The sequence below is a fragment of the Scleropages formosus genome, chromosome 17 (assembly GCF_900964775.1).
Source record: "Scleropages formosus chromosome 17, fSclFor1.1, whole genome shotgun sequence".
Classification (NCBI taxonomy): Eukaryota; Metazoa; Chordata; class Actinopteri; order Osteoglossiformes; family Osteoglossidae; genus Scleropages; species Scleropages formosus.
This window is the reverse complement of record NC_041822.1, coordinates 21,769,375-21,784,523: the sequence shown is the minus strand read 5'-3', so window position 1 is coordinate 21,784,523 and position 15,149 is coordinate 21,769,375. Positions and strand designations below refer to the sequence as shown.

Genomic DNA, 15,149 nt, shown 5'->3' with positions numbered 1-15,149 from the left:
CTGTTATCAATAACAGCAAGTCCAATACAGGGTCACGGTGGTCTAGAGTCTATCCTGGAGGCACAGGGCATGAAGCAGGGTATAGCCTGGATGGGATGCTGGTCCATAGCAAGTCAATCTCTCACTCACTCACACATAGACACACACATACGCACACTCACAAAGGGCAGTTTAGATTCACCGGTTCACCAGGAACACAAGTCTTTGAACTGCGGGAGGAAACCAGAGCAAACACACGGAAAGCATGCAAACTTCAGACTGAACTGAGCTCGAACCCATGTCCAAACCTGCATCCCAGGAGCTGTAAGGCACCAGCTCTCCTCACTGCTCCACTGACCCGGCAGTTTCCCATATTATTAATAATAACTGTAATGAATTATTTCCAGTTATTACTGATCCAGTTATACATGTGGGTGGCCTTTGTACTCCTCAGTTACCATAAGATCACAGATGTAACTGTGTTTCATGGTTTTTAGGGGACTTTTTGAATGTTTCGCCTCTTTTGAAGAGAACTGCTAACAGTTCTAATTCAGTCATCCTGCTTTTGAAGAGTGAGCGTGGCGCTGGTTCTGGACATATGGAAGCACTCCTCTAAGGAACGCCATCTGTTACTAGATAAATCTGCCTTTCCTTGGTGGCTGTTAGGCATGGATCGGCTCGCCGAAGTGGGCCACCTACGCGGTGTCTTTGTTTAATGTCCTTGTCACGGGAAAGAGGGCGGTGCGTGGGCTGGCGTCCACCGACAGGAGAGGGGAAGGCGAGAGGCTGGTCCGTCCGGCTTCGCAGGCAGTGCCATTAATCAGAGGCGGCCGAATGAGGCAGCTTTGCATTGAGAGGAAAGAGATGGGGTGGGGTGGGGTGGGGTGGGGGGTCACCTGGAAAATGGGGCTAGCGTGGGGAGGGAGGGGTCACTCGGGAAAAGGGCAAAGCTGGAATGAAGTTTCACCTCCCTTGAGGCCCTTCACTATGAAACAGTGTTTTGACTTTTTGGCATCCATTCCTGATGAGGACAGCACACCTCAACTGGACTGGGCCCAAGGGACACTGTACCTTTCCGTCATCTGGGTTGCTGGGTTAGCTTGGGGGGTGGACACATATCCTGACGTCACCTTCTCCACGTTGACATTCGCTGCATTTCAGTTTACCGCATTGACCTCTGTCTGTTCATGTGCATGTATATTCCTGCATTTGGCAGATGCTTTCCTTCAACTCAGTGAACAAAAGTGCATTAAACAATAAGTACATAATTATAAAAATGCAGTGTGTCTGATACCACCATGTTGTTGGTTCTCATCCCTCAAATAGCTGCCTATAGGAGTGAGGTTCAAATATAAAATGATGTTTGATAATTGATGTAGTCCCCAGGAGATCAGGGGAAATTGGGTCTGAAAGAGATGGGACTGAGACGTTTCTTGAAAAACAGGAAGGATTCAGCAGCTCTGAGGGACAGAGGGAGTTAATTGCTCCACATCAAGATCAAACCCAAGAAAACAAACCATCAATTCTGGACCTCTTGCGAGTGACACCACCAAGTGGGCTGGGGGGATGGAGTGAAGCATTCTTTTTGGTGATGGGGACTATCTGGAATCATGAACGTGCATTTAGGAAGTTGGAGCTGAAGAAGCTGTGTCTACGAATCGCTCATCCAGGAGAATTCCATCCAGTCCGGAGGTGCCATTGTTCCCTGTTCCTGGCAGCGCTTAGAAAGGGAAGAGGAAGCTCTCCTTTCACACCTTCCCTGCCATGCCTGTTCACCCTGCTCTATGGTCCATAAGAGAACACCACCATGGTGGTAGAGCAGGCACCATTGGGTAGGGTGTCAGGTTGAAATATTGTGTTCTGCTTGTCCTCAAAATCCTGCTGGAAAACAACTTGTGGTGAAGCTCAACTTGAGGGTCTGAGCAGCCCTGCACCGGACACGTACAGGTGCTCCCCGATTTACGATGGTTTGACTTGCGATTTTTTTTGGCTTTACGATGGTGAGCAGGCAATAGACATTCAGTAGAAACCGTACTTCGAATTTTGAATTTTGATTTTTTTCCTGGGCAAGCGATATGCCATGAAATACTCTCTTGTGATGCTGGGCAGCGACAGCGAACCGCATCTCCCAGTCTGTCATGCACCGGTGTGTATTAGGTGTATAAAATGCATTTTTGACTCACGATATTTTTGACTTACGATGGGTTTCGCAGAACGTAACCCCATCGTAAGTCGGGGATCGCCTGTATTTGGCTCTAAAGAAAGCACAATACTGGGCAGTGAGGCTCTACTTTAACTCACGTGCTCCCCAAACTGAAACTGAAGGAAAGCTGAACTGAAGTAGAATCCACGTGTACGTGCGACACCTGTCGGACGCGAGCGTGTTTATCGCAGTCCCTCTCTGCACCCAACCTGCCGCAACCTTCACGCTTCCCCTCTTCCCACAGGTTCATGGTGCTGCCCTCCGGATCTCTCAAGATCAGCGACGTCAGGCTCATTGATAGTAAACGTTACACCTGCTCTGCGGTCAACCCGGCAGGGAATGTCTCCCTCACCTACGATTTACACGTTCAAGGTGCAGCAGAATTTATCTTGACACAAACACTCTTGTTTTGCTTCAGTAGGATTTGGGGATCTAACCGATAAGCACAGAATATTCCTTTGATACCAGTCAACACCCCCTTTCAACTAAGAAGGGGGGTAGCAGGTGGCGTAGTGGTTGGAGTGGTCCAGTTTCAAAGGACCCAGGGTTGAATCCCACCTCATGCTGTAGCACCCTGGATCAGGGTACTTCCTCAGAATGCGCACAGTAAAAATGACCATGCTGTAAAAATGCACAAATAATTGTAAATTGCTTTGGATTAAAGTGTCAGCTAGATGAACAAATGTAATGCAAAAATATCATCACTTGAACAAGAATTTTATAATGACTGAAATATCTTTGGAAGGTACCATTACAAATTAGTCTACTCCATTCCAACCACTGCTGATGGAATGTGGCGGTTAAAAAAATAGTGTTTTTCTCAGCCAAGCCCAGGATCCAAACTGGACCTTCGCTGGTCAAGGCTGTGATCGGCCAGGCGGTGACCCTCCCTTGTGGGGCGCATGGTGAACCTGTTCCAGTCATCATCTGGTACCGCAACGGTGTGCGCCTAGAAGGTGGTGGGCATTACTGGATCCAGAGCGTGAGCCATCAGGATCGGGGTACCTACCGGTGCGAGGCCGAGAACAGCGCCGGGCGGGACGCCAAGGAGATCATGCTGGAGGTCCTGGGTGGGTGATTTTCTGGTCTGTTCTTTCATCAAGCATGTTGAGCCCTGAGGAGCACTAGCTGGACCTACACAGAGTCATGTGTTCAGAATCCTACCGCCTGGAAAGCTAGCAGCTGATTTCATGCAGAGGAGCATTCTGTTTTATGGCTTTATTTCATTTTTTAGTTACCAGCTTCTCCTCTGGCATTTGAAAGGTGAAAGGTGAGAGGTTGCCAGCAAAAGGTTTTATGAGGCCCATGGCAAGGACCATAGAAGAAAGTCCAGAATTGTGATTAGATACCATGTGACACTAGCAACCTAGCAGGTTTCCTGTTTATAGAAGATGATGGGATGCGTTCGTTCCGCCATAGAAATTGCCTGTATTCCCACAGGAGTCTGAGGTCAGGTGCGGAGCAGTCGGGTTCATCATGTCACCTTGTGTTCTTTACAGAGGCCCCCTTTTTTGTCGATGCTGGAAGAGATGTCATAGAAGCAGTGGCCAACAGCAAGGTGGTGATCCCTTGCTTTGCTGAAGGTATGTAAAGGGTCAATGAACTATGATGCAATGCCAATGTTCAGTCTTTGAATTGCTATGAAATCACTTTTTTAGCTCAACACTGAGTTGGCATCCTTGGATTTTGTCTTTCGATTTTTATGTGGCTTTCAGTGCAGAGTTGCTTGTATTTGATTTTTGCTATAAACAATTACAGTTTTCTGTGATTACACAATTACACAATTCAAATGTACTGCAACTGAGTTTGGAGGACCCAAGTAAGTACCCTGGGTCCTAATATATATCTATCCTAATATGTGTATGTATGTGTATAGATACATAGATAGGTAGATAGAAGAAGGTCCAGATTTATGATTAGATACCATGGAGCACTATATGCATGTGTGTGTATATATGTTATTTTTTTACATATTTTATGTAATCATTTATTATAACAAATGTTCAACATTATCTATACACAGAACACAAATTTAAACTTTGAAACCTCAAAACAGACTGAAAACTTGAACTTATTGCCCAAGATGACACAGTAATTGCACAATGTTTCCTTACATAATGGCACAATGTTTGTAAAAGGAACAAAAAGAGAGAGGCTATTTACTGAGTACACTGACAGTTTGTTTTGTAGAAAATTTTACTTACAAAGCTGCAGCAGCTCAAAAGACGTGGGCTGCGAGGTTTTCGTCATGCATAAGGCGGCAGATCTTGGAATTTCACATAAAACTGTTTGTCTTTAAGCACTGTAAGATTCCAGTTTATTTTCTGATTTTAGCAGAAAAATTTGGTCCCCTCCCTTTGGACCCCAAGGTGATTGCTTAGGTTCACCTAATTATAAAAGCAGCCCTGCCTGCTGGAATGCATTGCCCAAAGTAAGACATGCAAATTAGGACAGATCTACATCTTTCTAGAAAACTTTCCTTATGAAAGCCATGCTGTCTGCAGGGATATTATAAGTACGATGTGCTCAGCTACACTGGCAGTATTAACAAATGAGCCTGGGTGCTGGGACTCAAACTGTCCTATGTCATTGTTTAAAATTAAAAAGGGGAGCAGTTTTCTCAGACATGGAGAGCAACAAATTTAACTCCCACAATACTTGGAAGTGATCTGACTGGATACTTCACCATGGTGACAAGTAAAACACACACACACATTGTCAGAACCGCTTGTCCCATACGGGGTCACGGGGAACCGGAGCCTACCCGGTAACACAGGGCGTAAGACCGGAGGGGGAGGGAACACACCCAGGACGGGACGCCAGTCCGTCGCAAGGCACCCCAAGCGGGACTCGAACCCCAGACCCACCGGAAAGCAGGACTGTGGGCCAACCCACTGCGCTACCGCACCCCCTACAAGTAAAACATAAATACATAAATATATACATATATACTCATATACATATGCATATATACTGTGCTGCTTCAACCCTGTAGGGATGGCCATTATTCTTGTATAAAATCATATAATAAATGTATAAAATTAATAAATGGTTATGATTTACATACCCGATTCTACTTACCTACTTGGTGAAACTAATGATGCTTGGCCTTCACTTATTTTTACACCTGCACTACTTGCATCTTCCTACTACACACATGAATTTCTCCAAAGAAACGTGGAATTGGTCGCTAGACACCTATTATGTCACATGAGAAAGATTACTTCTCCATAAATGGCCCTTTTGCGGTAAAAGCAAGGTACACAAGGGGTTCACATACTTTCAAGCAGCACTGCACATATGCACAGCGTGCAGAACGTGTGACGGGTTCTGACATCATAGTTATTGGTCCAACGCGCTACCGAAAAGAACCCAATAGTTAAATCAGGGCCGCCCAACCATTTTTGGCCATTGTGAACCGTGGGTGGCCTGTGTAAAAATCCCAGTAAGAAACATACAGAATTTCAAATGCCTAAATTGAAAAATGATGGGTTGCTTTATTGTTTTTATTTTGGTGCAGTGTTTGTTCAAGTGTGTGTGTTTAACTGCGCTATCATGTGATTCAATACAAATTATGATATTGATGGTATGTATAGTGTATATAAATTTTACTAATATCCTCATGGGCCACGTTACATCAAGCAGTGGGTCACGCGTCGGACAGCCCCGAATTAAATGGTAGCTCTATGAAAAACCGAATGAAAGCAGTGCAGCAGGAAAAGGAATTCCCGCATGCTCAGAGGTGGAGTGTGTATTTGTACGTGTGCGAGTGAGAACGTATGTTTCACTGTTAATTAATGTGCTCTGGAGAGCAGATGAGTAAACGTGTAGCTGCTGAGTTTATGTAACCACATGTATGTAGCACATTTCCCAGTGGGCCGCTGGCATACAGAGCAGAACACGCGTGTTGTAGTGAGAACTGTTAGAAAACATGGGGGGGGGGGGTGTTTATGGCACTTCTGGGGGTTGGATTTGCTATGGCAACCAGACGGGTGCCGGGAGACAACAGCTGGTACATTTAATAACCCCCCCCCCCCCCCCCCCCCCAGCGTTCATGGTCACATCTGCTTTTAGTGTGAGGGGTGCCTTCTGGGAAAAGAATCATAATTACAAGGCTGTCGCTTGCAGATAATGGGCCGTCATGTCTGGGCAGGGGGGGAGCGGCGGCCGTCCTCGCAGACTGGGGTGATGGGGGGGGTGCCTGGTTTCCAGGACAATTCTATTTGTAGGGATCCCGACAAGCTTAGCCTCCCGTCTTTGGCCTTATCGCAGGGGCCAGGGGACAGTGGACGTCCTCTGCTCCCTAGCAAAGGGACCTGTAAGGTTTTTGAACGTTTGAATTTACATTTATTCGTTCGGCAAACTCTTTTCTTCAAAGAAATGAACATCTCAGAGAAACCGAAAGTGTATTTCATCAAACGATGGAGAAATAAAGACGCAGACAAACGACTGTCAAAGTACAGTCAATCAGTCCAATACTGCCGTTTAACCAGGATACATTACGAGTAGCTGCATATGGAATTGCTAAAAGAGTACTTTTTTACATTTTTAACAGAGAATGTGCTGAAATGCAAGTTTATGGAGTAAACTGGAGCTCAAGAGCAACGTGGGATCAAATGAGATATGTTTCCTTCTTGAGTGTTGAGAGGGATTCAGCAGTTCTGCGTGACAGGGGGTGGTAATTCCTCCACATTTGATCCAGAACCTTCTAGGATTTTGATTTTGGACCCCTTGTCCCTGGAACCACCAAGTGGCCAAAGGTGGTGACAGCATGTTGCTATTGTCAGTAAACTATTGAGGTGTTCAGAGGACGAGTTAATAAGGGTCATTTCAGCACCATCTCTGAACACATGTTGGGATCTCGGTCGCTGTAGGGGTTCATGTTGTAAAGAGCTGCTGAGATGTGTATTTGCACCCCCAATGCCTGTCCTCCTGTGCTTAGGCTTGGTGGGGGGCAATAAAAAGTCTGCCTACCTGGGTATGATGCCCTGACCTCATTTTAATGAAAGAAGGAAGGAAAGTGTCCTGACTGGCTGTAAATGGGACTTAAAAGTCAAATGAAGGGTTAAAAGACACCTGTTTGAGCACAAATACTCTCTAATTCCTGGCGCTGTCTGTTGTGCCCTCTGACCCCTTTTCCCTTATGTTCCTGTACAGCAGCATGTAAAACAGTTTTTAAAGGTTAAAAGGGCCAGCTGGTAGCGTACTGATCATAGCGGTTGCCTTTGGACCAAAAGGTTGCAGGTTTGAATCCCTCTTCCACCTGTAGTACCCTTGATCCCTAAATTGCTCCAGTAAAACTACCCAGCTGTATAAATGGGTAAATAATTGTCGGTACTTAAACATTCTAAGTCACATTCGAGAGAAGTTTCAGCTAAATGAATAGGTGTAAAGATGTTGACTTTGATCTGGTTGTTGGTTTGAATGCCACTCCTATCTCTTCTGTAGTATTCTTCATCAAGGTCATACCCTCATCTGCTCCAGCAAAAAAAAAACAAAAAAAAAAAGCTTCTGGGTTTGAATCCAAGTCACTGTGAAGTTTGCACATTCTCCCTCCAGGCACTCTGGTTTAGTTAATGATAGAAACCCACCCATTTTCATCAGGGTCACGGAGGTCAGGAGTCCATGTAATAACAACGACAATAATAATAATAATACAGATTGGATAGAATTTATACAAATAAATGCATGAGCTAAATAACAATCCATCTGTGCACAGCTGCGTCATCCAATATGTTTCCTTTCATTTAGTGGCCTGATCTGAACTTCTCACATCACGCCCCCCCCCCCCCCGCCCCCATTCTGTGGAAAAATGACGATCTCGTATTTTCCATTGCAGGCAAAGTGCGGACTCATATTCTCAAGCCGGAACATCACTGACCCCACTTTTATTCCTTTCCAGCTTAATCAGTGAAGCTCAATTCTAAACCTGCTGCTTTTTCTGACCCCCCCCCCCAACAGGTTCCCCCCAGCCTAAGATCCGGTGGTTTAGGAATGGCCTGGAGATCCGTCCTGATCAGCCGGAGCTCGGCGTCTCCATGACTCAGAACGGCTCGCTCTCGATTGGCGCCGCGTCCTCGAGCCACGGCGGAGCCTTCCGATGCGTGGCCACCAACGAAGCGGGCTCCGCCGAGAAGACAACCCGGCTGAAAGTGAACGGTACGAGCCGCGGCCTCCCCATCTGGTTGGAGTTTGAGAAAGAAATCCCATCGTTGCAAAGATTCATTTCAATGCCGCGAGGTATTTCGGTGGAATGGAACCCGCAGAGTGTCAAAACTCGCATCTGCGGTCGGGAGATGAAAGGGTTCCCCAAAGAGCCGGTTCTGAGAGCTCTTATGAACGCAGGCTGCTCTGCATATTGTCTCTCAGAGCTCCCAAGCAGGGCTCCTCTGTGCGAAACGATGCTGCGCTAAAGTCATGCACTGACTTTCCAAACATTTTGCACTTTCCTCGCTCGGTCCCCACCGCGACCTCTACTTCAACTGCGGCCGCGACCACCAGTTCCCCCGGAGATCCAGGATAACGCTCTCCCTGTGAACCTCACGGTCACCCTCCACCAGCCCCTCACCCTTTCGTGCGATGCCTTTGGTATTCCCACCCCCACTATTGCCTGGGCTAAAGATGGCCAACCCGTGAGTACCAGTTTTTACTGGGTTTTCATTAATATAAATGAATAAAACTGTCAAATTGCTTGCAGGACATAAGAGAAAAAAAAAAATCCCTCCTTCGGCTTGACTTTTTTCACTGGGCTGCGTTCTTGGTGTGGCATTTAACAGGCGGCCTCCCCGCTGTGCCGTTCCAGGCTTTAATTAATCTTGTAATTACTAGAGAAATGCATCCCAAAGGAATACGGTTGGTATCTGTAGAAATGAGAGAAGAACTGTGTGCAAACCCCCACGAAGCCAGAAGTATGTGGGGTTCGCTGACGGCACAGTGACATCAAGTGGTGGCGTCCGAGTTTCACAGGCAGTCCTCACCTGATCCAAAACTCTCGAACCCCGGGCCGGGCTGTGTGGGTCCGCAGGTGATGGGCGGCCCCGGGATGTACCTGCAGAATGGGAAACGGCTGCTGAGGATACTGCGTGTGCAGACAGAGCACTCGGGCCAGTTCTCCTGCATGGCCGCAAACACTGCCGGAGAGGCCAGGAGGAACTACAACATCGTGGTTCAAGGTACGGATGAGTATTCAGACTTTGACCTCCTAAATTCAACTGTTCTGATGTGTTAATAAGCAGAGGGATATATTTATTATTCAGCCTTTATTGATAGAGACTTAATGGTCAGAGTGGTACCGGAGTTATGAACAAATTGAGTTACAAACAGTTTCAGTCCCAGTTGTTCAGAACTTGAGGACCCAGTGTTTCATTACCATTTGAATGTGGGCAACAGGTTTTGTGAATTCAGCTGCTGCCTTGCAGGGTAAAGACCTGATTTCAAATCCCACCTCCTGCTATAGGACCCTTGATCAAGGATCTTACCATGAATCGATACAGTAAAAATTCACATTAAGCTGAACGAATTGTGAAATTACAGTAAGCAGCTTAACATTTTAAGTCACCTTGGACAACAGCGTCAGCTAAATTAGTAATAATATACAATGAAATTGTTTTGAATATATAGAATTTAAAGAGTTTGACTTTTCTTGTGACTGAAGACCTTGTAGCGTAAAGGTTGTGGGTTCAGTACCTGGAAGCTGACCTGCTGTAACACTGGTGCCATTAACCTGAGTTAATGAGAATGTTCAGCCACATACTTTGCACAGGTGATGAGTTGCAATGAAAAAAAACTGTAGGCAAATACACAAATGTAATAAAGAATATTTACAGTGGAAGCTTCTATCAAACTTTTCATTGTGAATAACTGTCAAAAATGTCTCCTTGTCTCTTGTATAACTTTTGCTCTGGCCTTGTTTTGTCCTTGTTTGCGGTCTCCCCCTCTCCCGGTTCGACTCTGACCTTTCGTTTCCGCCTTTATATCTGTCTTTGTACTCATTTGCCCTTTTGTCTTGCATTTTTACTTGTCCCTCTGTCTCCTTCTTCACTTCTACATATTTTGCTCTTCCTTTTTGTTTTTCTGTTCTTTTGTCTTCCCTGGTGGCTCCACCTTTCCTCAATTTTGTTTCTCCCTTTGTCTTTTCGTCATTGCTGGCCTTTCATTCACCTTGTTTCCTTTGTTTTTTTTTTTTTTTTTTCTGTGTCCCTTCATGCATCTCTCTTTGTTTACGTCCATCTCATTTTTTGTTTCCCCTTCATTTATGTCCTTTTGCTTGTATCAGTCTCTCTCTATATTTCTCCTTTTGTTTTTGTCCGTGTGTTTTTATATCTATGTCAGTCTCCCTCTATATTTCTCCTTTCGTTTGTACCAACATTTTGTCTGTATCAGTCTATTTCTATGGATCAATGTGTTTTTATTTTTATATCTGTTTGTATTGATATCCCTTTATATTTATTCATTTAGCTGTTGCTTTTCTCCAAAGCAATTTACAATATCAAGGTTATAGTTATTACAAGCTTACAATGATTTACCCATTTACACAGCTGTTTAATTTTACTGGAGCAATTCAGGGTAAGTTCCTTACTCAGTGGTACTACAGCCAGAGGTGGTGATCAAACCCTCAACTTTTGAATATGTTTTTCCTTTTTCTTTATATTATTTTCTATTTTTGTGCCCTATTGTTTGTTACACTTCCTCTATGTCTGTCCTCTTTTCTTTTGTCTCTTACCGTGCCTCTTGTGTTCGTGCCCCATGTGGAGCAGCTCCGCCTGTGATCTCGGGTTCCTCCGGGGTGCAGGAGTTGGTGGCCACGGTTGGCCAGGAGGTGGCACTACAGTGCCGGGTCAGCGGTCACCCAGTGCCCCATGTGGAGTGGACCCGCGACGGAGAGTGAGTGGAGACTTGCGCAATCACGGCCAACATCATAAACTTAACGACACACAGATACAAACCATCTCGGCTGCTATCGGCGCGGTTGCTCTGCCCCACAGGGTTCTGTCTCGGAACGGGGACCCCCACGTGGAGTTCTCGGAGCAGGACCAGGTGATGAAGGTGAAGTCAGCCAGGCTCAGGGACCAGGGCGTGTATCAGTGCGTGGCAGCCAACAGCGCGGGCACTCGGATGCGCCAGTTCCGTCTCACCGTCCAGGGTAAACATGCCCCACCCACCTCCCAGGGGCTCCAACACCCCTACCTTCATTCCAACACCCTCAGGCTCTGACCAACTCATGCGTTCCCTCCCTCCTGCCTCTCTAGCTCCCCCTACCATCAGGGGCTCCAGCGAGTCCTCGGAGGTGTCCGTGGTGCTCGGCTTCCCTGCTGCACTGCTGTGTGAGGCTGAAGGCATCCCCACCCCCGCCCTCACCTGGCTCAAGGACAGCCGGCCGCTCGTGTCCAGCACGCGACTGGTGTACGCCAACGGTGGACGGACCCTACAGATGGGCACGGTGCGTGGAGACGATGCCGGGCTGTACACCTGCCGTGCCGCCAACCCTGCTGGAACTGCCCACAAGCATTACACCCTGACCGTGCTGGGTGAGTTACCGCACACGGTCCCTGAAACACAGCCACGTCCTGCCATCGTCCGTCCCTCTCTACAGCGCCGCTGTCTTTGTTTCAGTGCCCCCCCAGATTGAAGGATACCACGACAGAACCCTCACTTCTGGCACCAAGGAGGCGAAAGTCCGGGTCGGCGGAACCGTGGTTCTGTCCTGCCTGTCCAAAGGATTCCCCGAACCTACCGTCCAGTGGTTCAGAGACGGACAGGTGGGTGTGAGCGATCCTGTTGCCATGGCAACAACTAAATGGATATGGGAAACCCTGATGCTATTGTGTGCAATACTCCAGGAGCTGAAAAAGTAGTTTATACAAACACAACTGGACCAGTATTCTCTAGTTATGGTTTAATGTTTTTCGTCTTCAGGGACCCACTTTGCTTTGGATGGCAGGTATCTAACACTCTGTCCTCCAGCCACTAGGGGGTGCCTATCGCACAGGACTGCGGGTGGATGGACACAGCCTTCGCATCGAGAATGCCACTCTCTCCCACGAGGGACAGTACACCTGCGTTGTGTCCAATGCCGCTGGAGAGGACAAGCAGGACTTCCACATCACAGTCCAAGGTGAGAATATGATGAACACTAATAGTCACTGAGACACTTTAATGATACCCTTTGAGGACTTTAAGAAAAGAAAGAAACATTGACCGTTCTCATTAAAGAGTGTGGAATAAATCATTTTTACACACACACTGGGCTGGGTGAAGACCCTCCCTGATGGAGCCGGTTGTCGATAGATGTTCGCCGTGGCGATCAGTGTATTTTTTTTTTTTTTCCTCTCTTCACAGTGCCGCCTGTCTTCCATCGAGTGAATAACAGGCAGGCAGCCTGGGGTCTAGGAGAGGAAGATGAGGAGGATGAGGGCGAGGAGCTCACAGAGAGACATGAGGTGCTGCTGGGCCACCCGGTCAGCCTCTCGTGCGAGAGCAACGCCATCCCGCCTCCCGACGTCACCTGGTACTACCAGGACCGCAAGCTATCTACAGGGGACGGAGTGGTGCTGTTGCCCGGTGAGTTGAGCCCCCCAGGTGGAAGCATCGACATCTGTCCCAGGAACTGCGTTCCATCTGCATGTCTGAGTTGGATTTTGTGGACTGAGGTTGCTGCCGTACGGTTGAACCAACGTTACCAGTTCTCATTCATCAGTCATCAATACCAAGGACCGTGCGGTCAGCCTGAGGGGACTGCTGACTTGTGTTCTCAGGGGGACAGGCGCTGCAGATCCCACGAGTGCGTAAAGAGGATGCTGGGAAATACACCTGCCGGGCGGTGAACGAGGCCGGCGAAGACCGCATGCACTTTGAGCTGGAGGTGCTGGGTAGGTGGGGGCCACAGTACGACCGTGTTGGGAACCGTGCCTCGAAACGGCACGGTGGCCGCGAGGGAAAAAGTGAGACGTCTTCCAGAAACTTCATGACACGGTGACATCGGAGAGCAGGGCACTCTGATGCTCTTCAGGCCTGAATGGTCTCATATAGTCATGTGGTCTATAGTCCAACACATTTCTGAGGTCAACAGTACTAATATGTTGCCCTCATGGAGACGATTTAGAATTTTGCTGTGTAAATCAAATCGTTTTAAGAATTCTTTTGTGCCAACTGCAGTTAAATTGTTAAATAGGAATTCCAAAACTGAGGTTTTAGACTGGTATATAGAGGTTTTTAAACTTGAATATTGTTTATTTATTTTTTAATTTATTTTTTTTATTTTTTAATTGTATGTTAGGGCGTGTATTGCTTTACGTGAGTCCAATGTTGTGCACTGGCCGTGTCATGCTGTCCAAGACAAATTTCCCTGGAAAGGGACAATAAAGTATATTCTATTCTATTCTATTCTATTCTATTCTATTCTAATAAAGATAACCAGGCTTTGTTAGTCGTACGCCTGTCAGTTGTAATATCTATCCCCTAGTGGCTGAAGGACAGATATTTTATACATATATATTATATTTGCTAACCTTTTCTTTGCAATGAAACTCATGCTTATCCAAATCGTTCTTGTTGTGGACAGTACCCCCAGTGCTCACAGGCCAGACGGAGGACTTTGTGGAGGAGGTGAGCATTGTGGTCAATGGCACGATCTCACTGCGGTGCAACGTTTCGGGGACCCCCTCGCCAGCTGTCTCCTGGCTGCGAGACGGGCTCCCCTTTCCTGCGGGGGAGCGACATCGCCTCCTGGAGAACGGACAGGTCTTGGAGGTGAGTCCCCAAACCTGCGACCTCCCCCCTCCCCCACCACATGGCCAAGCCAGGTCCTCACTCACCCAGCCAGCCCCCCCCCACCCAACGTGAACGTGTGTGTCCACAGATCCTCAGCGTGCAGGTGTCCGACATGGCCGGCTACCAGTGTGTGGCGGAGAACAGGGCCGGAACCGTGGAGAGACTCTTCAGCCTGACGGTTCAGGGTGAGACGATCTTCAACACCACAAAGCAGTGCCGACACGTACATTTCTGCACTGGAAACCTTTATGAAATTATGAAATATGCTCTGTCAATTCATCCTGTACCCCACTCAGAAGGTCTGAATTCGTACATGCATATGTTGTTTTAACACAATTCAAAAATCACATTACGGCACTATCACCTCACATCTTATAAAGAAAATTAGGGCCAGATTTTTCTACTTTGTTTTGCTGATAAATACAAAGTCACTTTTAATACTAAATCATAATAAATATAAGGTTAATATTGAAGATGTCCCTCAGTTTATTTGTCAGTCAGGTTCCGTTAAAAGTTCTGTCCTCCAGCCACTAGGGGTGCCCATCACACAAAAGTACATATGTGTCTATATCATGTCTAATATATAGCTATACTGGCTATAGATGTGATGAATAAAAATAAGAATTTTTTGTTTTAATATTTTGTTAGAGTAGTGCTACATTAAAATTAAAACTAAGAGTTACTGAAGAAAATAGGGGGCTCGGTGGCGCAGTGGGTTTGACCGGGTCCTGCTCTCCGGTGGGTCTGGGGTTCCAGTCCCGCTTGGGGTGCCTTGCGACGGACTGGCGTCCCGTCCTGGGTGTGTCCCCTCTCCTTCCAGCCTTATGCCCTGTGTTGCCGGGTTAGGCTCCGGCTCCCTGGGACGCCGGATGTGACAAGTGGTTCAGATGATGTGTGTGTGTGTGAGAGAGTTACTGAAGAAAATATCATCTTTCTACAGGCTCATTTTCAGTTGTCAGATGTTGATCCATTCATCCCATTAACATGCTCCATATTCATCACCTTGTTATTGCTCACTGACCCTCACGAATACCGGACACCTGCAGAAAGGTCACTCCCGTGTGTTTAGATGCGCTTTGCTGCCATCTATGGGCTGGCTGTGTAAATACAGGTCAGTGGAGGCACTACAGACAGAAACAGGAGAAAATAGGCCAGTGAAGAGAATGCAATGAAAAAAAACTCTATTCAATGTCTGTTG

The 15,149-nt window shown here is 46.9% G+C and overlaps 1 protein-coding gene across 1 annotated transcript in view; it reads left to right on the top strand.

The window, feature by feature from the left end:
- The window catches only part of hmcn2 (hemicentin 2), a 63,559-nt gene that overhangs the window by 18,674 nt on the left and 29,736 nt on the right, over window positions 1-15,149 (top strand). The window contains exons 23-37 of the mRNA XM_029259725.1: window positions 2,427-2,554; window positions 3,007-3,252; window positions 3,682-3,765; window positions 8,144-8,341; window positions 8,684-8,814; window positions 9,207-9,354; window positions 10,939-11,065; window positions 11,167-11,324; window positions 11,431-11,709; window positions 11,795-11,940; window positions 12,146-12,296; window positions 12,521-12,742; window positions 12,937-13,050; window positions 13,743-13,930; window positions 14,040-14,136. Of these exons, the coding sequence (XP_029115558.1) occupies window positions 2,427-2,554; window positions 3,007-3,252; window positions 3,682-3,765; window positions 8,144-8,341; window positions 8,684-8,814; window positions 9,207-9,354; window positions 10,939-11,065; window positions 11,167-11,324; window positions 11,431-11,709; window positions 11,795-11,940; window positions 12,146-12,296; window positions 12,521-12,742; window positions 12,937-13,050; window positions 13,743-13,930; window positions 14,040-14,136 (2,417 nt within the window). The remainder of the gene's footprint in view (window positions 1-2,426; window positions 2,555-3,006; window positions 3,253-3,681; window positions 3,766-8,143; window positions 8,342-8,683; window positions 8,815-9,206; window positions 9,355-10,938; window positions 11,066-11,166; window positions 11,325-11,430; window positions 11,710-11,794; window positions 11,941-12,145; window positions 12,297-12,520; window positions 12,743-12,936; window positions 13,051-13,742; window positions 13,931-14,039; window positions 14,137-15,149) is intronic.